General features: G+C 47.1%; 1 protein-coding gene across 1 annotated transcript in view; it reads left to right on the top strand.

The window, feature by feature from the left end:
- Positions 1-26,963, top strand: part of chd6 (chromodomain helicase DNA binding protein 6) — a gene marked incomplete at its 3' end in the record, with an annotated part of 72,402 nt that overhangs the window by 42,382 nt on the left and 3,057 nt on the right. The window contains exons 17-47 of the mRNA XM_080000967.1: positions 203-301; positions 641-797; positions 890-1,100; positions 1,344-1,539; positions 2,526-2,690; positions 3,430-3,609; positions 3,685-3,795; positions 4,486-4,688; positions 4,789-4,869; positions 5,837-5,955; positions 6,596-6,755; positions 8,580-8,669; positions 9,082-9,185; positions 9,607-9,709; positions 9,837-9,924; positions 9,979-10,068; positions 10,421-10,475; positions 10,854-11,202; positions 12,299-12,507; positions 13,098-13,195; positions 13,616-14,290; positions 15,738-15,995; positions 16,450-16,726; positions 17,095-18,447; positions 18,756-18,907; positions 19,161-19,424; positions 20,059-20,607; positions 21,758-22,003; positions 22,169-22,309; positions 23,420-23,524; positions 23,599-24,628. Of these exons, the coding sequence (XP_079857093.1) occupies positions 203-301; positions 641-797; positions 890-1,100; positions 1,344-1,539; positions 2,526-2,690; positions 3,430-3,609; positions 3,685-3,795; positions 4,486-4,688; positions 4,789-4,869; positions 5,837-5,955; positions 6,596-6,755; positions 8,580-8,669; positions 9,082-9,185; positions 9,607-9,709; positions 9,837-9,924; positions 9,979-10,068; positions 10,421-10,475; positions 10,854-11,202; positions 12,299-12,507; positions 13,098-13,195; positions 13,616-14,290; positions 15,738-15,995; positions 16,450-16,726; positions 17,095-18,447; positions 18,756-18,907; positions 19,161-19,424; positions 20,059-20,607; positions 21,758-22,003; positions 22,169-22,309; positions 23,420-23,524; positions 23,599-24,628 (7,918 nt within the window). The remainder of the gene's footprint in view (positions 1-202; positions 302-640; positions 798-889; positions 1,101-1,343; positions 1,540-2,525; positions 2,691-3,429; positions 3,610-3,684; positions 3,796-4,485; positions 4,689-4,788; positions 4,870-5,836; positions 5,956-6,595; positions 6,756-8,579; positions 8,670-9,081; positions 9,186-9,606; positions 9,710-9,836; positions 9,925-9,978; positions 10,069-10,420; positions 10,476-10,853; positions 11,203-12,298; positions 12,508-13,097; positions 13,196-13,615; positions 14,291-15,737; positions 15,996-16,449; positions 16,727-17,094; positions 18,448-18,755; positions 18,908-19,160; positions 19,425-20,058; positions 20,608-21,757; positions 22,004-22,168; positions 22,310-23,419; positions 23,525-23,598; positions 24,629-26,963) is intronic.

Raw genomic sequence — 26,963 nt, forward strand, 5'->3', positions numbered from 1 at the left:
TACGGTGTGAATAACGGATGGACTCATTTAGCTGCAGTCTCTCAAACACAATAAAGACTCAGATCCTGTTACACTGTTGTGGTACTCAAAATACTTTCCCAAGGTTGGCAGGTCTGGATTTGAATCAGTAATTGAAATGTTTACTGCACTCATGTCCACTCTCCTTTATTTCTAATTCTCCTCCTCTTTTCTCCTGCTCCAGGTGAAGAAGTTACAGGCAATTCTGAAGCCCATGATGCTCAGACGACTGAAGGACGACGTGGAAAAAAATCTAGCACCCAAAGAGGAAACGATCATCGAGGTGTGTGTGTGTGTGTGTGTGTGTGTGTGTGTGTGTGTGTGTGAGTGTGAGAGAATCACTGCATCCCTCAGTTTCTTAAGTATTTGTCCCACAGAGTCTGGGCTACTGATTGTTGGTTATAACATCTGGCAGATTGTTTTTCACATATTAAAAACATTTAAAAATTGACCTGACATTAAGATATAAAGTCTGAAGGTAGAAGTGTATTTTTCTTTTATATTATTAATTGAAACTAGGCGAGCTGCGACGGATGGATAGAAGCTTTCAGGCGTGTGAGAGAGAAAATATTTAAATTTTCGTTAATATTTAATTTCTTCTTTTTTTCATGTTGCCCTGCAGGTGGAGCTGACCAACATCCAGAAGAAGTACTACCGCGCCATCTTGGAGAAGAACTTCTCCTTCCTGTCCAAAGGAGCGAATCAGCACAACATGCCCAACCTCATCAACACCATGATGGAGCTCCGCAAGTGCTGCAACCACCCTTACCTTATCACAGGTACCTTAGCTTATCACACATTCACTACCCTTACCTTATCACATGTACACCACCCTTACCTTACCACAGTTACCTTACCCTACCTATCACAGGAGCGGAGGAGAAGATCCTGGAGAGCTTCAGGAAGAGCCACAGTCCGGACGCGTTCGACTTCCAGCTGCAGGCCATGATCCAGGCGGCCGGGAAACTCGTTCTGATTGACAAGCTGCTGCCCAAACTGCTGGCAGGGGGACACAAGGTCCTCGTCTTCTCCCAGATGGTTCGCTGCCTGGACATCCTGGAAGACTACCTCATCCAAAGACGGTGAGAGAGAGAGAGGGGGAGGGGGGGGAGGGAGAGAGAGAAAGAGCTTGATACCCCGATCCCAGACCTTGACGATCAACACTCAAAGGGTTAAGTTGGCAGATTAGCTCTTCCCGAGATTCTCCCTGATTGGTCAGATTCTGGGTCTATAGATGAAATGTAATCGCCCGTCGCCGTGGAGTTTTTGGATTTAGATAAAAACTTAGTTCTGGTGGTTCTGACTGTGCACCATGCCCCCTGCAGGTACACGTACGAGCGCATCGATGGGCGTGTGCGTGGGAACCTGCGGCAGGCGGCCATTGACCGCTTTTGCAAGCCGGACTCGGACCGCTTTGTGTTCCTGCTGTGCACACGGGCTGGAGGACTTGGCATCAACCTGACGGCCGCCGACACCTGCATCATCTTCGACTCGGACTGGAACCCCCAGAACGACCTGCAGGTGGGTGGAGGGGGGATACCTTCATAGATTTTAGAGAAGTTAGGATCCAGTTAGTAAGTAATGAATAATTCTTAAGCGTAGCTGTGATGTATTGAAGAGTGTTTCAATCAGTGCTCGTGTTTATAACCCTCAGGCCTTGACAGTGCAAGTGTTTCACTCGCATTTGCAACTAAAAATAGATGTGTGCAAACTGTAAAATCCTTTTAGGAAAACGTGTGCGAATAAACAATATTACAAAATTCAGCCCAAGCAGCCTCTATTTCTTTTGTTTGAACAAAAAAGTTGATAACAACGAGGGATGTACCTATCCGATAGTTATCGGTGGATGAACTGGTGCGGGTCTAATAGCTCTATGCCAAAACAATAACCTTCTGAACAGCCACAGCTTCCTCTGGGACATCTATGAATAAGCAACATCAAGTGTAAATTATTTAGAATTTCAGCTTTTGTGAGTTTTTCCAAAAATGTAGAGTTCTATATCTTTTACATTGTTATAAAGCCAGGTTGCTTATTCTTGTATTAATAATTAAATCAATTCATTAATAAAATAAACAAGAATGTTTTTGTTTTGTCTCCAAATGGACTTTTTTTTTTTTTTTTGGTGTTATAGAACTAAAAATAATTACTTTATTATAGGGGTGTTCATACCGTTTGTACTGTTTATACAGTTAAAAGCAGTTAAATGTATAAATGACTTTTGTTATTAAATACAGTTTGAAGCATAATTAAAAAAATAGTGTACCTAGTGTTTTGTATTCATATAAATTAAATATTTTTTCTTGAAAATGTCTCCTCGTAATGCCTTTATTAACGAAAAGCACATTATTTGATAAATTTCCCTAAAGTTCTTTATGCCCTCTTTAATTTTTCAACTTAGGAGCACATGTGCTCCTTCGGAAGAAAGTAAGCGTCAAGCCCTGTCCTTGTAGGAAAGCAGTTTTATCCCCATGGTTTGTGTTATTGTGTCATGACTGTGATCCGCCCAGGCCCAGGCACGCTGCCACCGGATTGGCCAGAGTAAAGCAGTGAAGGTCTACAGGCTGATCACCAGGAACTCCTATGAGAGGGAGATGTTCGACAAGGCCAGTCTGAAGCTGGGCCTGGACAAGGCCGTCCTGCAGGACATAAACCGCAAGGGAAGCCTCAACGGGGTGAGATGCAATCCCATCATACACTTTTAAAATTACTTGTACAGAGGGATACGGAATAAAAGGTTGGTCTGACAACCTTTGAGTCTGGCAATCTATGGCCCGATTTATATATATATATATATATATATATATATATATATATATATATATATATATATATATATATATATATGTGTGTGTGGGTGGGTAGGTAGGTAGGTATAGGTAGACAGATAGATGTAGATAAGCTAGTCTGAGTCTGGCCGAGCTAGCTTGTCTGTGTGTGTGTGTGTGTGTGTGTGTGTGTGTGTGTGTGTGTGTTTATGTATACTGTATCTACCGTGATACCGTAACACCACTTTTCACGTTTTGAACCGAATGGTTCATTAACATACCGTGTACCGTTGCATCCCTCGTATACATATATTTTATTTCATTCTAATTTGTTGACTTGCACTGTTCTGTCAACATCTGCAATCGCAACGCCTGAATTTCCTAATGGGGATTAATGAAGTGTCACCTTATCCTTAATCAGTGAAGTATTTATTATTTTGGCACCGAATTTGTTTGATGTGATGATGACCTCTCGGTCTGTTAACTTCAGGTCGTGAAGTGAATCGTCGCAAAGTTAGAATAGTTAAATACAGTTCAACCTCGGTGAACTTGATGTAGATGAAGACATAGTGAAAATGTGGTGTCGATCAATATCAGAGCGGCTTTGGCTGTACTGATGTGTGCGTACTTTGCGCGTACTGTGTAGGTGCAGCAGTTGTCTAAACTGGAGGTGGAGGACTTGTTGAGGAAAGGAGCGTACGGAGCTCTGATGGACGAGGAAGACGAGGGCTCCAAGTTCTGTGAGGAAGACATCGACCAGATCCTCCAGAGACGAACGCAAACCATCACCATCCAGTCTGAGGGCAAGGGATCCACCTTCGCTAAGGTGAAATAGTGTCTCAACTACTACCCCTTAACCCCAGTCTGAAAGGAAATGAAATAATCTCTCTCTCTCTCTCAGGCCAGTTTCATATCATCTGGGAATAGAACGGACATCTCTTTGGACGATCCAAACTTCTGGCAGAAATGGGCCAAAATTGCTGAGCTGGAGATCGACTCCAAATCTGAGAAGGTAAAGAGGTGAACCTCTCCTCTCCCTCTCTCATCTCTCCCCCTCTTCTCGACTTTTCTCTCCTGTCCCCCTCTCCTCTACTATCCATCCCCTCAACGGGAGAGGACGGATTGGAGAGAGGACGGATTGGAGAAAGGATGGATTGGAGGGACCAGGTGTTTGCTCTGCTGGCTTTCACCTGGTGAGCCTGGCAACTCCTATGTCGTCTGGATATCCTGGTACTTTCCGGGTTCCCCAGCTAGCTCTGGTCCCCTGTAACCTCTGGTCTTCTGGTTCCTGGTACAGGGCTTAAAGTCCTCCGGCACTGTGCCTGATTTCCAGCTTATGGCCGTTTTAGGTTCACAAACTATTCTCGCGGTGCAGGGGGTACTCATTCCATGGGCGGTTTTGTTTTGGGCACTCCGACAAACGACCACGTTACCATGAGCTACAGTTACCACTGCCACTTCGGCATCAATGACCGACCGTAATTGCGATCAAAAATACGTGTCAATAGACAGATCGCGAGATCAGATCATTATTGTGTGTCCGCCTCAGTGAAGAACATTTCATGCTCAGGATTTTGTTTTTTACCTTAAGCCCTGCTGTTACCGCTGGGCCCCTGTAACTTCTGGTCTTCTAGTTCCCGGTACCTCTTCCCCCCTGTAACCTCTGGTACTTCTGGTCTCTCTCTATCTCTCTCTCTCTCAGGAGTCCCTGGTGATCGACACTCCTCGGGTCAGGAAACAGACCCGTCATTACAACTCGTTTGAGGATGACGAGCTGATGGAGTTCTCGGAGCTGGACAGCGACTCGGAGGATCGGCCATGTCGAACCCGGCGCCTTGGCGAGCGAACCCGGCGCTACCTCCGAGCCGAGTGCTTCCGGGTCGAGAAGAACCTGCTCATATTCGGGTAGGAAGCAGGGCCGGTCAGACTGGGAGAGCAGAGTATTCACCATAACACTGTATCCTCATATACTTCGTCCGTCCCACTGTGTCTCTTTCTCTCTCAGCTGGGGGAGGTGGAAGGATATTCTGAATCATGGTCGGTTTAAGTGGCATCTGGCGGAGAGAGACATGGAGGTGGTCTGCAGGTGAAAAGGAAATAAATATATGTTTCAAGGCTCTGTCGTACACTGATTGGTCAAAAGCGTTAATCATCTGTCAATTATTTCTGAATAGAGTGCTGCAGGGTAGACATATTTTTGTCGGCCAACCCGGTAGTTAGTATCGCCCTGGTGCGCTCTACAAAAAACAATGGGATTTTTCCATTGGATTTTGGATTATTGCAGAAAATAATTTTTGTTGCGAACAAAAGTTTGATACCTACACTTATTTTATGTCGGAGAACTAAACGTGAAAATCTCGTAAACTTGTGTTAACCACATACCTTATTTCAGGCATCGAACTAAAAACCCATTAAAAAAAAAAAAACAACCAACTCATTGACTTGGAGACGAGGGAACCGTAAGTGCAAACATGCTCATTTACAGGTTTTAGGACTCATTCCTGCAGCACTAAATAATGACCGTTGATCTGTTCATAATGACCTTTGTCACAGGAAATCACTTCTCCTGGTATCACGTCCCTTAAATGACTCCGCCTACATGCTAATGCTAACACTATCTAGTGGCGCCCTCTGGTGACGCTACATAGAAACTACAATGGAAGAGTTGAAGAGAGGAATGAGGACATTGATATCAAAATCCCCAACATAACATTCAGCGTCCCATTTCAGGATTAATGTAAATAATTTAACATCAATAACAGTAAATAGGTTGGTCATATGTAAGGAGAAATATTTTTTGTGTGGCGAGTAGTTTATCTTGCTGGGACTACATTTCTTAGCGTAAGCTCAAATCAATATCCTGTTCATTTATTTCTCAAGACGTTTGTAATAAACAGGATGAACAGACGGTCATTATTCTAGACATTATCCCTTGTTTAAATAAACTTAATTGAAAACTTGATCCATAGAAAACCATCATATATGCCCTCCTCGGACTAATGGTTTAACCAGTTAGTTGTTATTTAGTTCTAAACTAGTGTTTGTGTTGGCAGGGCGCTGCTGGTCTACTGTCTGAGACACTACAAGGGAGACGACAAGATCAAGAGCTTCATCTGGGACCTGATCACCCCCAGCAAGGAGGGCCAGGACCAGGCCCTGCTCAATCACTCAGGTCAGCATCAAGCTAAACGTTATGTGGCGGTTTCACAGACACAGATTTGGACTAATCTCAGACTAAAGCACACCTTTAAACTGGACTGACTGAAATGGCATTTATCAAGTCACGGTTTGAAATAGTCTCAGACTTGCCCTACTCCTGCTTTGAAACATCTGATCACCACAAGGAAGATTAGAGCTAATCTAGGTCTAAGTAAAGGTTTAAATACAAATTCTGGATAAATAGATGTTGGCCCTTCAGGTCGACTTTGACAATAGAGAAAATTGATTATCTGGACCAGACAGAGCTAGTCCTTCATTACCTTACTCTAGGATTTGTAGCACTTAATCTTAAATTTAGCAATTTCTCAGAAAGGCATTTTTAAATCCTGATTTAGATTAAACTTCGCCTGCAAAACCACCCCTTAAAGAACTAGTTCATCCTTCTACTACTACTTTATCCTTTTATCCATTTACACTATGTTTATCCAGAGTTATACCTCTGTGGTTTGTTTGGTAACGTTTCATTTGACGTTATTTATGGTTCCTTTAAAGACCGAAATATTCATTTTTTTTAACAAGTTAAGTTTAATTGTCCTTACAGTTTGTTGCATATTGCAAAATTTCTTCCCCCCCCCCCCCCATCTTCCCATCAGGCCTGTCAGCGCCCGTGCCGCGCGGACGGAAAGGGAAGAAGCTGAAGAACCAGCTGAACGTTCCGGAAGTGCAGACGGCCGACTGGCTGACTCACTGCAATCCCGAGGTTGTTCTGCAGGACGACAGCTACAAGAAGCACCTCAAGCAGCACTGCAACAAGTCAGTCTGAGCCGTTGGAATTACCTCTGAAACTAGTGTCCTGTTATTGAATGTTGGTTGGCATTGTTTTTTTGTGTACCCTGAGAAGAATAGTTTCCACTTGAGTAACGACAAGTGGGTGTCCTATAGGGCTGAACGAGGCGCGGAGAGGGAGCAAGCGCACCGGTCTCCCTCTCCGACGGTACCGAAGATGCCAGAACAGTGTGTTTTTATTTTATTTTACGTCTCCTAATGGAACAAAACAAGTGCATATGGAACTAAACCGTGCGTAAAGGGGACACTTTCTCTGTGCCCCCCGATTTTGTTAACCCTCCGCGCTGCCCCCACTGAGACATGGAGCCCTGACCCGGGCCACGGTGTGATGTGCGCTGCTGGCAGAGCCCTGAACACCTAGAGTAGAATCCGGACAGAGCCTCTTCCAGACGAATGCGGCCTTTTTTTTTTTTTTTTTTTTTTTTCTAATGAAATGAGCATAAAGCTGTCTCTGAGCACACGGAGCAGTGCTCCCTGTCTGTGGACAAATGCACGCAACATGCCATTGCATCTAGGACAGAGTTAGTCTGCAAGTGGAGTTCAAGTTCTCAAGCTGCAATGCGACTCTTTATTCATTATTTAATCGTCAAGAACTGCTGCATTAACTCTGTCCTGTGGACGACCTCTGTGATGACAAGAGCACATTTTTGTGTTACACGGAACCACCAACCAATCCCCCTCTTTGGTGAACAATTTTACCATGTTTGGGTCTATAAACAAGTAATCAGTATTCCAAGAGGGGGAGATTCACCACGGGTGAGATAAATAAACATAGAACCTAACAACAACATGTACCTGGAAAAAACAAAGACATAGAAACAAACAACATGTACACGGACAAAAATCAGACGACATGTATCGAAATAAACAGTGAATTAAGGTGCTGGTGGTGTGTGTGTGCCTGTGATGAGAGGGCCTGTGTGTGTGTGTGTGTGTGTGTGTGTGTGTGTGTGTGTGTGTGTGTGTGTGTGTGTGTGTGTGTGTGTGTGTGTGTGTGTGTGTGTGTGTGTGTGTGTGTGAAATGTCCACCGGTGAGTGTACGAGACTTACGAATTTGGTTTGGTCTATAAGGTCGGTATTCTATGGTAGCGCCTCAGAGTCTCATGGCCGTATAGACACCCCACGGCTGCAGGAAAGCCCTGAGCACCCCGCCCTGCAGCAGAAGGCCCCCCAGCCCCCAGAGAAGAAGACCCTGCACCCCTGAGGCGTACACAACCCACCCCCACGTGCAGGCACAACACGCAGCCGCAGAACAGGCCCGCGGGCTCCAGGCACGGACCACAGGCCCAGAGCCAGGTCCGCGCTGACAGACTGACACCCTGCCCGAACCGCCCCCCCCCGAGCTGGTTTATATATAGTTTTTATGTTGATTGTATCCAATGTTGTGTTGGTCATACTATAGAATGATTTATTGCTTGTGTTAAGTAAATAATACAGAAGATAAGGAACTTAAAAAAAACCAAAAAACTAATACTAAATCGCAATCAGATTATTTTCCCAAATCGTTCAGCCCTAGTGTCCTAATTTACTAAATAAATTAGCTCTGTTGGTTTCATTTTCCCTAAAAAAAAAAAAAAATCTAACAGTCTTGGTTTAATTAAATTGTTTAAATTATATTCTTAAAAAATAAAAGAGCTGCTGCTGTTGTCCAATATTAAGGGTTTCATCATGCTGTCTGTGTACACATCCTTCCCTCCAAGATATTATGGTCTGTTTGTGGTTTCAACCAGTGAAAATATAACTGATAAAACCTTTAACTATTCACCCCCCCCCCCCCTCCCCCTCCGACAGGGTGTTGCTCAGGGTGAGGATGCTGTACTACTTGAAGGTGGAGGTTCTAGGAGAAGCAGCCAATCAGGCTGTAGAAGGGATCCCGGCGAGGTAGGACCCAGAAAGTTCTAGATGGTGTAGTTATGTGGCTAGTGTTGTTACAGTGTAGTTACAATATGGTTAGAGTATAGTTGCTGTGTTGTTACAGCATAGTTATAGTATAGTTTGTGTAGTTACAACATAGATAAAGTGTAGGTACAATGTGGTTACAGGGTTCAATGGTGGATACAACAGTGTAAAAACACCCTCACATCGTTAAGTTAATTTCAGGGATTTATCCGTTCTAGATCTCTGTTGTCTTTTTGTCGGTTTATACTTTGTCTACGTAAAACTCTGTACTTCCTCTTTAGGAAGTGATCTGTTGACGAGTCCATCTGTGTTGTCAATCAGATGTTTAGTGTTGCTTCATTTCCTGGGCGAAGGCCTGTTGATTCACACCCTGTCTGTTTGTTTGTGATGTCAGTAAACTGGAGGTGTCTCTGCCGGACATCGACTACATCGAGATTCCGGCCGTTTGGTGGGACACTGATGCCGACAAGTCTCTTCTCATAGGAGTGCACAAGCACGGTATGCGGACACTGAGGCCGTTACAAGACAATGTCATGCAAAACTGCAGAATTGTCATTTTGGACGCTGTCACCATACCGACACAGACATCAATTACTGTGCTGTCACAAATGTGGCCAGCCACATCGATGCAAACCTTGCACCATTCAGCCATCGTTACCATAGTGACACAAACATGGCAACTAGACGATCTTTTTTCAAATGACCTTTTCTATTAATTTATTGGTGTGACCTACGATGTTTCCTCCTGGGATGTAGACATAGGATGTATCCTTGTGTGTATCTCGGATGTAGCATGTATGTTCTATAATTTCTACTGGGATAACACAGTTCTAAATGCCATTTCACCTGAAACTATGTCCTGTTTGAGCACACTATTTTGTGTGTGTGTGTGTGTGTGTGTGTGTGTGTGTGTGTGTAGGGTACGAGCGCTACAACGCCATGCGTTCCGACCCGGAGCTTTGTTTCCTGGAGAGAGTTGGTCTCCCTGATATCACGGTGCTGTCAGTGGACATCTCTGACAGGTAACACACACTGAAAGACTTAAAGCGACGTTGCCATGATGTGATTTGTCTCTCCTCCCCCCGTTTGCTTTGTTTTTGTGTCGCAGTGGCAGGTTGTTTGACGTTTAAATTTCTTCTTCTCTGTCAGTGTTTCCAAGAGCGAAGAGGCAAGGGATGACCAGGAGAACAAAGCAGATGGAGCAGAAGAGAGGGAGGAGAAAGAACAGAGGGCGGAGAAAGAGGAGGGAGACGAGAGAGAGGAGAAGGAAGAGAGAGAAGAGAAAGAGGAGAAGGAAGAGAGAGAGGAGAAGGAAGAGAAGGAAGAGGGGGAGGAGAAGGAGGAGGGGGAGGAGAAGGAGGAGAGGGAGGAGAGCTGCAAGGTGAGAACTCCGCAAAACCAAATCTTGTTTTATATAGAAAACAAGATTTGATAAGTTTATGCTATGATATTTATATATCTTTCTATTTCTTCATAAGATTGTGTTTAGAATGTTTCATTTTCAACTAGAGCCACATATCAGTAAGTGACCTTTTTGTAATAGAGTTTTAAATGTATTTTTGGACTCGATGTCAGTCCATTCAAAGTTTCACTGTTCAGTGCTTTCACCCACAGTCAGTACTGTGAACGTATCAGTGCTATAAACATGATTTGGATTTGGATATCGATATGATTTATAATAAATCACTGCTGCTTTCAGACCTGTCATGGTGCTTTGTGTGTGTGTTGTCCAGGAGGAAACCTCCTCCAGTACCGACACCTCAGAGAAGCCAGACAGCACCGCACCTGGTGAGTGTTTAGTAGTGTTCACATTCTCCCACAGCAAACAGATCAAATGAAAGAAGGAATCACAGCAGCTCCTCTCGTTCTGTCCTTCACATACGATATACATCCTGTACCCACTCACTTTAGCATACTGGTGAAAAATGGATACATTTCACCTTGCTGTGTATCTCTTTCTTAACTGCATTGTTTTACTGTTGCATTGTCTTTCCCCCAGTGGATTAATAGCGTAGTGTAATAATTAAGAGTTTTTATCTTATGCACTGATTAAAAGATCATTTTTGCGATGTGGCGAAAAGGTTTTTAGCTTTTGATCCAAAATGGATCCTGAAAGGGGTATGCACCCCAGCGTCTGAACCCTCTGTTTATAATTTTTTTTCCCAGTGGAACTTCCGGCGCCGGGCGACGGAGCGGTGGTCGCGACCCCCGCATCGATGTCGGTACGGACAGGAAGTGGCGTGGCGGAGCTCCGCCTTGTGCAGGCCACCCCCCTCTGGCCGACGGGCCCTGCCCTTACGGCGCGCCTGCGCCGCCTCATAGCCGCCTACCAGCGCTTCACGCTGCGCCGTGACGCGCCACTGCGCCATGACTTCCTACTCCACGATGGGCTGGTTGGGATGGCGATGGGACAGGGAGGCAGCGGGCCGCTGGCGTGGCAACTTGGCGAGGAGATGCGGAGGTGTTCTGTTGTCGCCACTGAGACGGACCCCCTCTTCCTGGAGTGGCAGCGAAGGTAACAGGGTGACAGCGTTTGATACAGTTCTGCCGTTTCCATGGAAAATCCGATTCATTTTTGTGTTTCATTCTTGTGAGAAAATCCGTTCATGAAAAAAGGTCACATGTATCATTCTAAAGCTCAGAAATCAATGAAGCTTGAGGGATGTGACCTCAAGTGAAAAGTGCTCCAGAAAGACTTAAAATGTCCCAGTGTAACTTTATTCTAGTAAAAGTCAGTGTAAAGATGTGTTGTACACGGTTTACTTTTCAATGTGGCTTGTTTTGAAAACAGGCCCAATTGTATATTATTTCAGTTTGTTCATTTTACTAAAACGTTTGATGATTGGCTGAATGGCTTCATAAAAGGCTAGGGCTGGGTATTGTTTAAAAATTGCGATTCCAGTACCAATACCAGTACTCTTAAACTGATACCGATACCAATAGAGTACGTCATTCAATACCTTTTTTTTTTCTACTATACCCATCATGTGAATGGAAGTATTCAGTTGCGTAAAATGCCACCACTCCTCCCCATCCAATTTTTTTTACCAGGAATACATTTTGAAAGTGTATTGAAATATTCAATAAATAACTGTACAATAAAGTATTTGGGCAGTGTCATTTTAAACAAATAGCCAGTACAGGAGGAATGATAACAGGAGGAAAACCTCTTTCACTGTTCATATGGACACCTGACTGTTGTTTTAAGACAGACTTAAAAAAATTGTGAACATATCCTTTAACACTGTTGTAGCTGCTGTTGCGGTAGTGAGCCAATCACAGGTCGCATTATATCAAAGAACGTTTGCGGAGATTGGCTGCGACCAAAATCATACAAATAGTGATTTTTTTTTTTTACTTTTGTCTTGATCTGGGTACAAAAAGGATTGAATGCAGGTATCATTTGTACTGGAGAAGTTTCAATACTTCGATACCTTAAAGGTATTAAGTACCAATACCCAGCCGTATGATGGACAGAAAAAAAAATGTCCACATAAAGTTCTGAAATGTCCTCATAAAGGTGGAAAATGTCCCCATGAAGCTAGAGAGACAACCTTTACGAGGACATTTCTGAGAATGTCCCCCCCCCCCCCCCCCCCCCGGTGTGGCAGGTGGACGCGGCGTGAGCAGGCGGACTTCTACCGCACGGTGTCGTCGTTCGGTGTGGTGTACGACCCCGAGCGGAAGGCCTTCGACTGGGCTCAGTTCCGAGGGCTGGCGCGGCTGGAGCGCAAGACGGACCAGAGCCTGGAGCACTACTTCAGCTCCTTCGTCAACATGTGCAGGACGGCCTGTAGGCTGCCGCCGAGGAAGGATGAGGGTACGCACGGCGCGGTTTGAAATGGGACCGAACTTGTGCAAAGTGAATTCTGAGAGTGAATCTGCGTTTGGTTGGTGGTATTTAAATAAGATCAGATCTATCCACTTGTCTATGGGTTTTATGTATCTGTGTACCATATGTCATATTACTTCATTAATCAGGGTTCTTACGAGGTCCTTGAGGTGCTTGAAGTGCTTAAATTTCGTCCTCAGAAATGTAAGTTCTGGAATACCTTCAAAATAGCCATTTGTGCTTAAGTGCTTAAAGTCCTTTGATCATTGAAAACCTGTGATATTCCCCCTGGTTTTGTTTTTCAAATCATAACGTAATAAAAAAAATAATTATGTACAGAATCACTTTCACCTTTTACTTGAAAGTGCTTTAATTTCACTAGATTTTACCTGTATTAACTCTGCAACACACGCACACACACTATGCTCAAGATATATTTGATACTCCTTCTAAATAAGGTCTTTTTTTGTGTTTAGTTTGTTATATATTTATGTTTGGGTAAATATACCCAAATGAACACCTATTTATGTGCAGGTCTTTTCACTCACTCACTGTTAATTTCAAATTGTCTCCCCCAGGTTTGTTGGACCCTGCAGTCTTCGTGGAGCCCCTGACGGAGGAGCGAGCAGCCAGGACGCTGTATCGCATTGAGCTGCTGCGTAAGATCCGCGAACAGGTGAACACGACCACAGAGAAACACACGTGGTACAATGTGGAACCAGTGTGTCAGTGATAATGTACAGCCAGTCGTTCGTTGTCACACAATAACCTCCGACAGGAAGAAGAGAACCCGGCGGAGAGGTCTGTACATGTTAAATGGGGTGTTGGGGATTTTGATATGGATGTTCAAGTGTTTCCTTGTACTTTCGTATGTAATGTGACAAGATTAGCCACAAGCTACTGTAAGTTTTAACATGTGGGTGGAGTGATACGAGGGACATATAACCAGGTGGAAAAGTGGTTGCCCAAGGCAACGGTCATTATTAACAGATCAATGATCATTGAGAAATAACTGACCGCTGATTGCTGCTGTTGACCAATCAGAATCCAGTATTCCACAGAGCCGTGTGATAAACAGTATGAACCAACCCCCCAGGTGTTGCGGCACCCCCTGCTGGCCTCGCGCCTCCAGCTGTGCCGCCCCTCCCTCTACCTTCCCGTGTGGTGGGAGTGCGGGAAGCACGACCGCGACCTTCTGGTGGGGGCCGCACGCCACGGCTTGAGCCGCACCGACTACTTCCTGTTGAACGACCCGCAGCTCAACTTTCTGGAGGCGCACCGGAACTACGTCCAGACGGAGAACCAGGCCTCCCACATCCATCATCATCCTCACCTTCACCACCACGGATTGGCCACGCATCCCTCCATACCCCCTTCCTCCTCCTCCCCCCATCCCCCCTGCTGTCTGTACGACTCCCCCAACCCCCCCGACTACCCCCACCACCCCGTGGCCTCCCACCCACACCTCCACCCACCGGCCCGGGATTCTGCCTCGCTCGGCCTGGGGGTGGGGCCCGGGTCGCGGGGGGACTTCTTGGACTGCCCCCCGCTGGACGAGGGTCTGGAGCTGGCCGGGGGAAAGGCCTCCAAGGATGCGCTCAACGGCTTCCCGTTCAACTCGGCGGCGGGAGGGCGGAGCATGCTGACCTCATATGGAGCGGGCGGAGCCGAGCTGGACTCCAGGCTGCGCAGCGACGTGCTGGTCGGAGAGCAGGGCTCTTCCGAGGAGACGGGCCTGATGGCGCCGTCCGTGGAGCTAGACCACCTACAGGTACCAAGTGTTCCTGGTAGAATTAGGATAATTAAGGATTGTGAAGGCATTCTAAGTGTAGGCGGATTGCATCAAGGATCAGCTCTGAGCCTTTTCTTGTTTGCAATGGTGATGGACAGGTTAACAGATGAAATCAGGCAGGAGTCTCCGTGGACTAGGATGTTCGCGGATGACATTGTGATCTGTAGCGAGAGTAGGGAGCAGGTTGACGAGAGCCTGGGGAAGTGGAGGCATGCATTAGAGAGAAGAGGAATGAAAGTCAGCAGGAGTAAGACGATATGTGTGTGGGAGGGAGGGCGGCGAAAAGCTGAGAATGCAAGGAGTGGAGGTGGAGAAGTCGGATAAGTTCAAGTACTTGGGGTCATCCATCCAAAGCAGCAGGGAGTGCAGAAGAGAGGTGAAGAAGAGAGTACAGGCAGGGTGGAGTAGGTGGAGAAGAGTGTCCGGAGTGATCTGACAGAAGGGTGAAGGGGAAGGTCTACAGGACGGTAGTGAGACCAGCTATGTTGTACGGTTTAGAGGCCGTGGCACTGACGGCAGGTGGCTGAACTGGAGGTGGCAGAGTTGAGGATGTTGAGATTTTCATTGGGAGTGACAAGGATGGCCATGATTAAGAATGAGTACATTAGAGGGACGGCTCAGGTTGGACAGTTTGGTGGAAAAGTGAAAGAGGCCAGATTGAGATGGGTTTGGCACGTGTGTAGGAGAGATGGGTTACATTGGGAGAAGGATGCTGAGGATGGAGCTGCCAGGCAAGAGGGAAAGAGGAAGGCCAAAGAGAAGGTTTATAGATGTGGTGAGGGAGGACATGCAGGCGGTTGGTGTAAGGGAGGAAGATGCGCAGAACAGAAGGTGTTGGAGGTAGATGATCCACTGTGGCGACCGCTAACGGAATCAGCCCAAAGAGGAAGAAGAAGAAGGATTGTTATTATTATTACTATGTAATTTCTACACTAAAAGTATCTGGAGCTCAGAAACCAAAAGACCTATAGACACAAAACTTGAATGAATGTTCCAAATCTCAACCTCATCTTGCTCAGGCAATGAAGATTATACAATTTGATGGGTGGCGGTATAACAGACACATTTTTATTTTGGCCCATAACTCCTGGACCGTTTGTGATAGAAGCAAAATGTTTTATTATATCTTATTTCCCTGGGTCACACTGAGGAAAATACAAACCATTATAACCCCGCCCGTTTCTGCCTCAAAAGAATTTCCACCATTTAGAATTCTATCTTTTTGTTGGTACAAATGTAATGCTTTTAAATGAAGTAAAAGTAAAGGTCGAAAGTCTCTGAATGTTCTTGAAAATGTACTTAAGTACAATAATCAAGTAGTTGTACTCTAGCTGTTACTTTTTGCCACTGGCTGAACACAGTTGGTGTTCTCTTATCAATTCATTCATTTACTCTTCCTTCCATCCATTCGTCCAATCCCCCCAAGGCTCCCTGGGACGGCACGGACCACTCCAGTCCGGCCCACCACATGTTCAACGAGGCGGACCCTATCCTGGGACCCCCGGTTTTGGAGACGGGCTTCCTGGAGGAGGACGAAGAGGTGGCTCAGGGAGTGGAGGATGCAGGAGGGGAGGAAGGAGGGACGCTGGAAGAGTGCCTGGGCCTCCCGCCCTCCTCCTCGCCCTCACATCCCTCTGCAGGAGACCCCGTGGAGCCGCTGTCCTCCAGCTATATGCTGTTCAAGGTCAGTGGGGTCTGGGAACACACCCATAATAAAGTTTTACTGTATCGCATACAATTATATGGTGGATCTAAAAGAGAGCACTGTAACGACTTGCTCTTAATTGTACTTAAACTATTAAAAGCAAAAGTATGTCATGTCCAGTGCTCTTTAATACGGCATAAAGTGCCCTCAAAACTTCCTTCTTCGTGGCGTACTTGCTCCGTTCACTTCCCCTCTCAATTATTGATTAAAGCTAACTAGTGTTGGTCAGAATCTGCTTCATTCGTCATTGGTTGCCATGGCGATGCTAATATGGGATGGTTAGTTATTAATTTCACCCTCATTTTCTGTTTGGAGTAAACAAGAAAACAGGAAGTGAAATTGGACTTTAAGCTACAAATAAAATAAAGACAAGTGTAATTTTTTTATTGTCCGGGCTTGATGAAACCTATGTTTTGTTGACGTTTCCACCCAGGATATCGGCATGAGCGAGGAATCCAGCGCCGACCACGCCGACCTCTCGTCAAGCCCCCCTCCCCCCTACGTCCCGCCTCCTCTGCTCTCCCTGTCTGACATCACCGCTCACCAGCCTCGGGATAGGCTGGGCCACTCCCATGTCACTGACGACCTGACCAATCCCGAGGAGGCGGGGGGCACAGCGTTTGAATTCGATGCCAAGGAGGTGGAGGGAGAGAGCATGGACCAAACGGAGGATCCGGTTTTAGGGGTAGGAGAGTCTTGTGCTGACCAAGGTGAGTTGGGGGAGTCCGGGAGGAGCGCTATGGTAACTAGGGAGTTCAATATGGGATAGTACGGTTAAGTAAAGTACCAATAGTATACAGCAACAATGTGCAGAAATAATATGGAATCAAAGTATTCATACATATGCTGGTCTCATACGAATGTGTAAAGTCATATATATTGTCGTCATACTGCATTGAGATTTTGGATATTTCGGATATGTCACATTGACAGAATAATCTTTTAGAGCAATACCAAGACGGAACTCAATACTGACTCAATGAAAGTCAACATTCAGTCACTTTCGTTTGTTACAGAAAAAGGCAGCAAAATGGTGACATTGCGCTTGCAAAAACCTCTTCCTCATATGTAATTCCAGGTGTGGACCAAAGTTTAGGAGACTTGGAAGAACCCCTGGTAGGAACTGGGGTTGCTGGGCTAGAGTCTGACCTGGGAGAAGACGACGACGGGATTGAGGTCCCAACCCAACCATCTCCTGACCTCCAGGGGCCACTCGTTCAAGAGGAACATCAGGAGATCTTTCCCCAAGTAGAGCACCCTTACGCTGGGAAACTGGAGCAGGAGGCTGGCCTCGAATGCCCAGGGACCGCGGTGAATCCAAAAGAAAGAGTAGACGGGTTGGTTCTGTGTCCCGGTTCGGCAGAGTCAGAGCATTTGCGGGGAATCACATCGACGGACGTTCCACATACAGGAGAGATCCCAGAACATTCCACAGATGTAGCAGAAGGGTTTCCAGAGGTCGCTGAACAGGGAAACAACATTTCAGAAGGGCAGGTGAACCTGTTTGAGGGCTGCGGTAAAACTGCAGAATCAATCGCAGAACATCCAGAACCGCAGGAAGTGGAGCTGGACAACCATTACACCGGGGGGACACCCTCCTCGTCCTGCTCCGGCTCACCTCCGACAGATCGGTCAAAGTTGGACGGAACCGTCCCTCAAAGTCAAGATGGAGCGGAACACAGTATTGACCAAGTTGAAGATCTTTCCTTTCCTGGGAGCGGGTCCATCCACGAACCTCTGGCGTTCTCCATCGTCCAAGGTAACAAAGAGAGTGGCGAAGACATCTGTGAAGAGAAACCGGATAAGAAGGGACTCAAACCTGCTTTACCCACAGACCCCGATCCACAAGAGGTGAAATTTTTTCTGGAGCAGCCAATCAAGACCGAGGCTGAAGACGAGGGATTACCCATATACCCTGACAGTTCTGAAATCAAACCCACACATCTGCTTATGAAGCCCGAGGGCTCGGTGCCAAAAATGGAGCCACTTGAATTCTCTGTGAAGCCCGAAATGATCGAGACCAAGACGGAAGATCTTAGTTTTACCACCAAACCGGAGAACTCGACCGGCGAAGACGAAGGTGCTCGGTTCGTCCCCTTCCCGGGTGGTGCCCGGATCAAATCCGAAGCCAAATTGGGCAGTCTGGCCTTTTCCGCGTACCCGGGCTGTTCTGAAATCAAGCCAGAGGCCAAACAAGAAGCTCTGGAGTTTGCCGCCTACCCGGATAGCTCTGAGATCAAGGCTGAGGTCAAACCAGAAAGTCTCAGCTTTGCGGCCTGCTCTGAGATAAAAGCCGAGCCCAAGCAGGAGTTTTTGGAGGCAGACAGCACGGTGCTCACCCCGAAGCTGGAGCAGATGGAGCGGTTCGCAGACACCACAGAGAGCCTGGAGGTCAAAGGTCAAGTCAAGGAGGAAAGGCCCAAAACTCCAGGTACAAAGCACAAAGATTGTACCAGCAGTGTAACCTCAAATAGGTAAAATAAACACTTGTGTGCAGTGCAGAATAAAGGAAAGTACTTAGTGATTAATTGAATGTGTGGTTAATTTGCCTCAACCCAACTAATATAAATGCTCCTAAGTAGAATTGTATTGTTTGTTTCATTTCAAAACATTGGCCCAATGTTCCCCTGTTATTTGGGTGAAAACGTGGTTGTAGAATATAATGGTTATACAAAATGAGGCGGTCATGTAATTATTGTGCAGTTGTAATGATGTTCCCGCTCCTCTCTCATCCCCCAGTGCTGCTGGTGGAGGGCTATCCCAGCAGCCCTAGGTTTGCTGCCCCGCTGTCCATCTGTGAGCTGCCTGACGGCCTCCGTGACGCCCGCGAGCCGACCATCGCTCAGCTGCTGCAGGAGAAGGCGCTCTACTCTTTCTCCGAGTGGCCAAAGGTATGGGAGAATATTGGGCTTGGTTTTTAAGACATGTATGCATGCGTTCACACTACCCTGTTACACGGCACGCCACTTTTATTAGTAATGCTGACGATACTGTAACTGATACTAACCGTAGACTGATACCTGCCATATTGGGCTTTTTACTCGTTGACTGTGTACGTATGTGTTATTTCTTATCTCATTCTAATTTGCATCTCTTTCTCAACCCCACTTTTTTGATGCTGCAATGCCTCAATTTCACCGTTAGGACCGTGTGATCATCAACCGCCTGGACAGCATCTGTCACGCCGTCCTGAAGGGCAAATGGCCATCCTCCAGCCAGCAGTACGACTCGCCCGCCTCCCTGGCCTCCAACCCCTGCCTGGCCAACAGCCTGGCCCAGCAGCAGCATCACCCAACGGGCTTCCTCCCCACCGCAGCCCCAGGCTCTATCTCGGCCCAAACCAGACTTCAGCAGCCAAACCCTGGTTTGGCCTTCCCCATCCCGCCACCTCTCACCAGGTTGCCCAAGGTGAGATGATCCCCGTCGCTCTTTTTTTACCCGCATACTAAAATACGCTGGATGCTGCCCTTGTAGTGTGTGGTACGTAGTGCATATTGTGCCCTTTTGGATACAGCAAATGTGTCATGGCTGCCCCTGTCCACTCTCTGTGTTGTACATGTCACTGTGTGTTTCATCAGCATCCATCCATGATCCTGTCAGTCTGTACAGTTGCTCCTGTGCTCCAGTTTGTGCAGCGTTTTATTTAGTTACGTACTCCCCAGACTTCCCTCTGCCACACTCGAGGCATTGCACCAGTCCCTTGCAGATTGAAAATATAAATCAATAAAAATGTAAAAAAAAAAAAAAAAAAAAAGATTATTTTTAGTCGGAGGGTTTAGTCCAGATCTACCTTCGGCCATTCTTTCTTTTTGATTGCTCTGCCCATCACCGCTGCTCATCCTTGTCTGAAGAAGTCGTATCTCAGGAGAAGAAACATCTCAGGACGATGTTGTGTTGTCATGTTGGTCGCTGTGTGTCCAAGTCTAACAACCATCTCATCTCTCTCCCATGATCTGTCTTCCTGCCCCACCTATCTGTCGACCACCCTGTCTGTCTGCCACCCCGTCTCTCCGCACTGCCACCCGTCTGTCCACCCTGCCAGTACAAGCCCCGGGGTGGAGGCTGCGGGCGCGGAGCCTGGCGCCTCACCTCCTTGCCTCTGTTACAGGAGAGGCTGGTGGCTCCACCCTTCCTCCCTGAGCTCAAGCGTGCGGGCGGGGGGCGGAGGGTGTACGAATACGAAGCTGCTGCTGCCGCCCTGCTGGCCGGCAAGACTCCGCTGGCCGGTTCTGTCGGGGAGAAGCCCCCTGGCCCTAACCGCGGCGGGGGCAGCGTGCTGGTCAACGGGTGGCAGGAGGCCGCCATCGACCTCACCAAGCCGGCGGGGGAGGGCGGTACCGGAATCCGAGGAGCGGAGGCTCCCCACAAGCTGCCTCCGCCGCCCATCACGGCGCCACTTCCCGGCTCAGTGGCCATCGACATGGCCGGGATCCTGCAGGCGGGGTTGATCCACCCGGTGACGGGGCAGATCGTCAACGGGAGCCTGCATGGCGACGACGCCCTGCGGAGGAGGCGCGGCCGGAGGAGGAACGTGGAGGCGCTGTACTCGGAGTTCGCCAAGAGCCGAGGACTCCACCTGCATGAAACGCTGGTAGGTGGAGGGATGGTGGAGCCGTGGTCTGCTATGAGGAGCAGAACGAGGTACTTCATGAGATGTTCATGGTTCAGAGTGGGAGAGATATGAAGGTTAAATAGCACAGTGCATTGAGCACTGACAGTGCAGTGTTTCCAATAGTTTGATTTGTTTATTCCTGTTTTCGGTAGCTTTCCTTAAAGTCGACCTATTATGCTCCTTTTAAACAAGTTAATATAGATCTCTGAGGTGCCCAAAACATGCTTAAAATTTATTTTGCTGAAAATACCACTCAGATTATGCATTTTAGCCATTCTAACATGCCTGACTGAGTTGTCTTATTTCATTGTTTGTGTGTTCGTAGACCCAACTGTACGTTCACATGCAGTGAAAGACTTTTTTTCATAATACTTTAAAGAACTAGTTTAACTATCAAGTTGTTGATTTTTATGAATTTACAATTTTAAGCTTATGGAGAAGAAACTAATTTTAAACATTTTTTACAGGCAAAAAGGGCAAAAATACAGGAACAATTTAGGTGTTTTATGTTTACGGGTTAAAAAAAGGCCGTTTTTTTTATTTGTTTATTTATTGCATCTGGATGATGACGTTCGGGGGGGGGGTTGTCTCTGCCACAGCGCAGTAGCAGGGTGCTCCTCTGTCACGTTACTGTGGCTGCACAGATATTTAGGATTCAAAGTACTGTGTTTAGGGTTTATTATTAAGAAGTAAAGATAAAAAATAAGGATAAAGTAAAACAAAGTTCCATCTGACTCCGCAGCAACGGGAGGGTCCTAACGTTCACCCTTTTTTAATTTCGTACAAGTGGGAAACTGGGAAATAAATTACATTTAAGATGAACACACTCTGAGCGTCTCTTGCCAAGTTGCAGTTGACTGCAACGCTCGCTCTGTCCCATTTTTTCGTCTTTACTTCATAATTTACTAATTTCTTCGACACTTTAACAATATTGTTTTAATGACTTCAATGCCAATCAAATATTACATTTGATTTGAGTTAGTTTCCAGCAAGACTAGTTCATAAATATTCTGTTATTATTGTGTATCTCTCCCTCACTTCCTCCACCCTCTCTTTCCCTCTTTTTTCCCCAATCCCTCCCTCTCTCTCCCCCCTCTCTCGCTCCCTCATTCCATTCCCCTCCTTCCAGGGCAGAGTAGAGGTTGTAAGCCACCCCTCCGTCTCCTCCTCCACCTCCTCTCCCTCCCCCTCTCCCTCAGAGCGTCCCCCCGCCCCCCCCACTCCCTCCTCTGGCTCCCCCCCCACCCGTACCCCCACCCACACCCCTCCCCAGCCGGAAGTGGTGGCAGTGGAGCGCCAGGCGGCCGGCAAGGGCCTTCTGGAGTGGCTGCGGCAGAACCCGGGCTACAGCATGGAGCTGCCGGCCTTTACCCACGTGAGTTCAAACACACGAGGATCACACGGTGTGATTCAATATCGATATCTTGACTTCTTATACACAATGACTGCTATGGTGGTATTTAATTTATCAACAGTACCTACTTCACTCCGTCTCCATCTCTATCTCCCTCCCGCTCTTTTTCTCCCTCTCTCTCCCCAGGCTGGAGCAGGTCTGCTTCATGGTTTGGTCGAGCGTCCCAAACAGAGGAGACATCGCTGTAAAGATCCCACCAAACTGGACGTCAACTCTCTGACTGGCGACGAGAGAGTTCCTGTCGTGCACAGAGGCACCGGGCGCAGGGTAGCGCAATTATAATATATCTTGGAAGTGCGCTTATAAGATACACATAGTACACACTCTCTCTCACTATCTGTCTATCGATCAGCCACAACATTATAACCACTGTCGGGTGAAGTGAATAACATGTCTCATCTGGTTCCAATGGCACCTGTCAAGTGGTGGGATATATTAGGCAGCAAGTGAACAGTCAGTTCTAGAAGTTGATGTGTTGGAAGCAGGAAAAATGGTCAAGCGTAAGGATCTGAGCCACTTTGACAAGGGTTAAATTGTGAGGGCTGGACGACTGGGTCAGACTGTCGCCAAAACGGCAGGAGGGTGTGTTCCTGGTAGGCTTGGGCTTGTGCAAAATTCCATTTTCTTCCCCCCTCCCTTTCTCCGCTCCAGTTTCAGAACACGGTAAACACCGTTTCAATTCTCAGATTTTTCCTGGCGGATTAAAAAAAAAAATAATAATTCTTCTGTCATCAATGTCAAACTCGATAGACCTAGTCAATCACCGATAGACGATTTAGTCGTAAATCAGCCCAAGCCTAGTTCCGGGTATGCGGTGGTTAGTACCTACCGAAAGGCATCGTATTATTTTAATTGTGGTTGAGCATATTTGTTTATGCTAAATGCAATACCTTTGATGGTTTCTGGATAGTATTTGTTATTGTTGTGTTAATTTATTTCCAATAAACAAAGGAGTATTAAACACTATCCCTTTAAGGTATTTTGAACAGATAACAAATGTGCGATTAATTTGCGATTTATCGCAATTAACTATGGACAATCATGCGATTAATTCCGATTAAATATTTGAATCGATTGACAGCCCTGATATCTATATATATATTCCTTTTGGCGGTTAAAGAAACAATACTCTGATACAATTCAACTCTTATTGTTCCTATTTTCTGAATTGATTTGAACATTGTAACATTGATACTTTGTTTGGAAGTCATGCAAGCATTTTCCACTTGAGTTAAATACCACCATAGTTCCAAATATTTAATTTCTGTATTCTGTGAAATATTTTGTAATCCACATTAGATGGGACGCTAAAGGTTTGGGAGCAGTTCTACTTAAGAATTCATTTTGCTGCGTGCACTGTGCTTCCCTTTGCTGCAGCTTGGCGGCGCTATGGCACCGGCCATTAAGGAGCTCTCTCGGTGGCTGGACGCAAACTCTGAGTACTATGTTGCACCGGACTGGGCTGACGTAGTGAAAACCTCCGTAAGTAGCAATTGGTGGACTATTAATGAAATAATAAACAGGTTTCCTGGTCCGCTGAACCTCCCTCTCCGCAGGGTTTCCTCCCCGAGGGGAAATTCTCTCGGATCCTGACGGAGCCGGTCGCCATCGACCCAGGCTCGAGGCGTCGGGGCAGGCGGCCCCGCAGCGAGATGCCCAAGCCCCTGCTCTCCCTCTCCGATTCGCCCTCCGCCCTGGGCCCGCCCCTCTTCATGAACGGCGGTCTGATCGGCAGCATGGACTCGGTGGTGGCCAGGCAGAGCCTGCGCGCCGGGATCCCCGGCATCCCCATCTCCGGCATCATGGCGGCCGGCTTCCCGCACGGCGGGGCGTCGCCCGAGGACGCCAAGAACGGCCTCAGCATGTTACCCATGATGCTCCACGGCATCCCGCACCCACACGCCATGTTTAGCGTCGGGGCCATGATGCAGCATCCGCCCCCGCCCCACCCCGGCTCTTCCTCGTCCCCCTCTTCCTCCTCCGGGTTGGTCATGGTCAGCACCACAGCGACCACGGTGACCACGGCGCCCTCCCAGAGCGCCGACAAGGAGTGCGCCTCCTCCTCTGAGGCGGGGGGTGTGGAGAAGGAGTACGGGGGAGGGCAGAAACCGGCAGGGGGGCTGGAGACTGAAGCCATCATCACTTCCACCAGCGGCGTCCATCTTGGAGGCGGAGCCGGTAGTCATCTTACCTTCAACCCCTTCCTGATCCCTGGCATGTCGCACGGCCTCCTCTACCCGCACATGTTCCTGCCGCACGGTGGCATCATGGCCGCCCTGCCCACCATGACACCCGGCTCCCCGGGGAGCCCGAGGAGGAGGAGGAAGAGAGTGAGGGAGGAAGGGGAGAAAGAGGAGGAGAGAGGGGGAGGACAAACAACGAGGGTGCAGGAGAGAGACTGTACGACTGAGCCGAGTGTTCTCCTGCAACTCTCATCCTCCTCTTCTCCGGGCCCCTCCGCCCTGGACCCTGGCCAGGAGGGCCCCAGCCTGCAGTGCCCTAGCCTGGACCCCAGTATGGAGGGCCCGGCGGGGCAGGGACCCCCAGACACCCAGGACCACCTGCAGGGAGAACTGCAGCCCACGGGTGAGGAGACAGAGAAGGGGAAGGAGGGAGAGATACTAGGAGGAGGAGAGGAGGTGGTGGAGGAGGAGGAGTAAAGAAGACCCACTCCTCTAAACTTGCACGGCGGCTGCCTCTCTCTCTCCCTCGCTCGCCCCACAGTGTAAAGTTTGTGCAGTGTCTGTCAGCGTTGATGTAAAGACTTTTATTATTATTATGATGAATAACTGATCATGTGGAACTTTATCATGTTTATATACCTGGATCCCCCCTTGTACAAGAAGACTGATGTAAAAAGAAAAGAAGCTTAAACCCCCCCCCCCCCCCTTCCCAGTCTGCTCTGGTGGGTCCGTGTGGTCGCCGGTTCAAAGCCCATTTGCACATGATCAGCTTCAAAACACTCGCCAGCAACTCAAAGCCACTCATTTCCTGCGGAGGGAGACAAAGGTGGTCGCTCCAAACGGTCAAAACGATGGGAAAGTTCCAGTTTGAACTAGTTTTGACCCGTTAGAACGCTGCTCTTCGCTTTCGTAATCGCGTCCAAAGTTCAGCAGTCAAAAGTAAAGCTATTTTAGGGAAGTGTAAAACGTGTCGAAATTAGATATTGATTATAATCTGTACCAAAAAAAAACTTGTTTAATGAGTTTAAAGGAGTATGAACGAGACGTTTTGGGACGGTCTTGGGGTTCAAGCTGAAGGGAGGTTCTGGGCCATCTAAACTGCTGCTGCGACGGACCTTTGAACTGACATCGGCCAAAAACAAAAGAACATTGTGGTTGAAGTGCTTGGTGTCCAGTGGATGAAAAAAACAGCTTTTAACATTCAGTCGAATTGTACGAAATTCACGCTTGTTTCGACGTCTGCGTCAGAGTTTCGTCCACGATTCGCCTTAAATGTCCGCAAATTTACCGGCTCAACGGTGTCAACGATAAATCCCTCCACACGAGAACGCAGAGAGGATTTCAAATGCTCACACAAGCGTGCCAGGCCAATAGAGGGTGATGATGTCACACAGGTTGGTGTCGACCACCACAGAAGAACATTAGGAGCGCGCAGCGTGTTCTTCTTCTCATAGCAGTTCACTCAAATTTGGTTCAATTACTTATAAACATGGAATGAATCCGAGCAGCACCTGGAGGACCCCAGGACTTCTGATTTGAAACCCATGATAACTCCAGGATGACCCGGTGGTGCGGTCCGGCTCTGACTGTGACGAGGAACCAAGAAGGATCCTCGTCACAGCTCCAGCCTCGACCTGAAAAATGCTCCCTTCAGTTTGTCGTCCAAAAACCTTAAAAGAAATAAAATTTAAAAAACAAAAAAAAAAAAGAGGGGGATGCAGTCGGAATACGCAGTGTCGACATTTTCAAAAGATAATCACTTGGTTTATATTCTGAAAATAACCATTCAGAATTATTATATCCACTCCCTGAATATCACCGCCACAAGTGTCGGAACATGTTTAAGTCACTTTTGATCGCTGATTAAATTTAGATTTTAATGATTCTTTTAATTTTTTTTTTTTTGTTGTTTGTTTGTTTTGTAATCCAACTATAGGGTCAAATTTGTATCAGTGTTAGACTAAAAGTAGGGTTATTAAATCCTAGTCATGAATGTTTTATTATAGCATTGACACCTTCTTACCCATATTTCCATCATTATTATATTCTTAGTTTTTAATGTTAGGCCACCGCCGCTGCTATGTGGTTTAGTTAAAAAAGGAAATCAAACTCCAGTCTCGTCTCTTTTCGACACTACAGCTGCAGGATTCTGTATAAAAACACAAAGAACTTGGCTTGGCTGAGATGATTTTATTTAGAAAGAAGCTGCGAACAATCCTGAAATCATGAGATTTTTTATTTTTGAGAATCATGTTTGAGTCCGAGGTTTCTGTTTTAGTTTTTGGTTTTTGTGTTTTCAGACACACAGTCACTTTGAAAGACGAGCCCTTGATGAGTCCCGGCATCGCCACATGCTCTGTGCTCGAGGGGCGGGCGTCGTGCCGTCAAATGAGTTGAAACTTTATTAGAATCGCCACGGAAACAGCGGCCGCAGTACGGAGTTGGCCCCCGACGTAGAAGCAGACAAGTTGCGGCTTTTCCGTGACGAGGCTTTCGTCCCGTTCGCTTTCCCCGGGCCCCAGTCGCCCCGCCCCTGGGCGACCGGATTTGGGTTGTCGACTGTCTCGTACGCCCGGCTGTGCCGTTGTCTGCCACCTTCCATTCTGCATAAACCTCCGTGTTGATAAACCGCCGCCACGGGGGATAAAAAAAAAAAAAATCTGTTTTCCTGGCGCGTTGATTCACCCCGTCGAAAACCGTGAAACGATTGAGAATATGGAAACGATGATTTAAATTCG

The sequence above is a fragment of the Zeus faber genome, assembly GCF_960531495.2.
Source record: "Zeus faber genome assembly, chromosome: 5".
Lineage (NCBI taxonomy): Eukaryota > Metazoa > Chordata > Actinopteri > Zeiformes > Zeidae > Zeus > Zeus faber.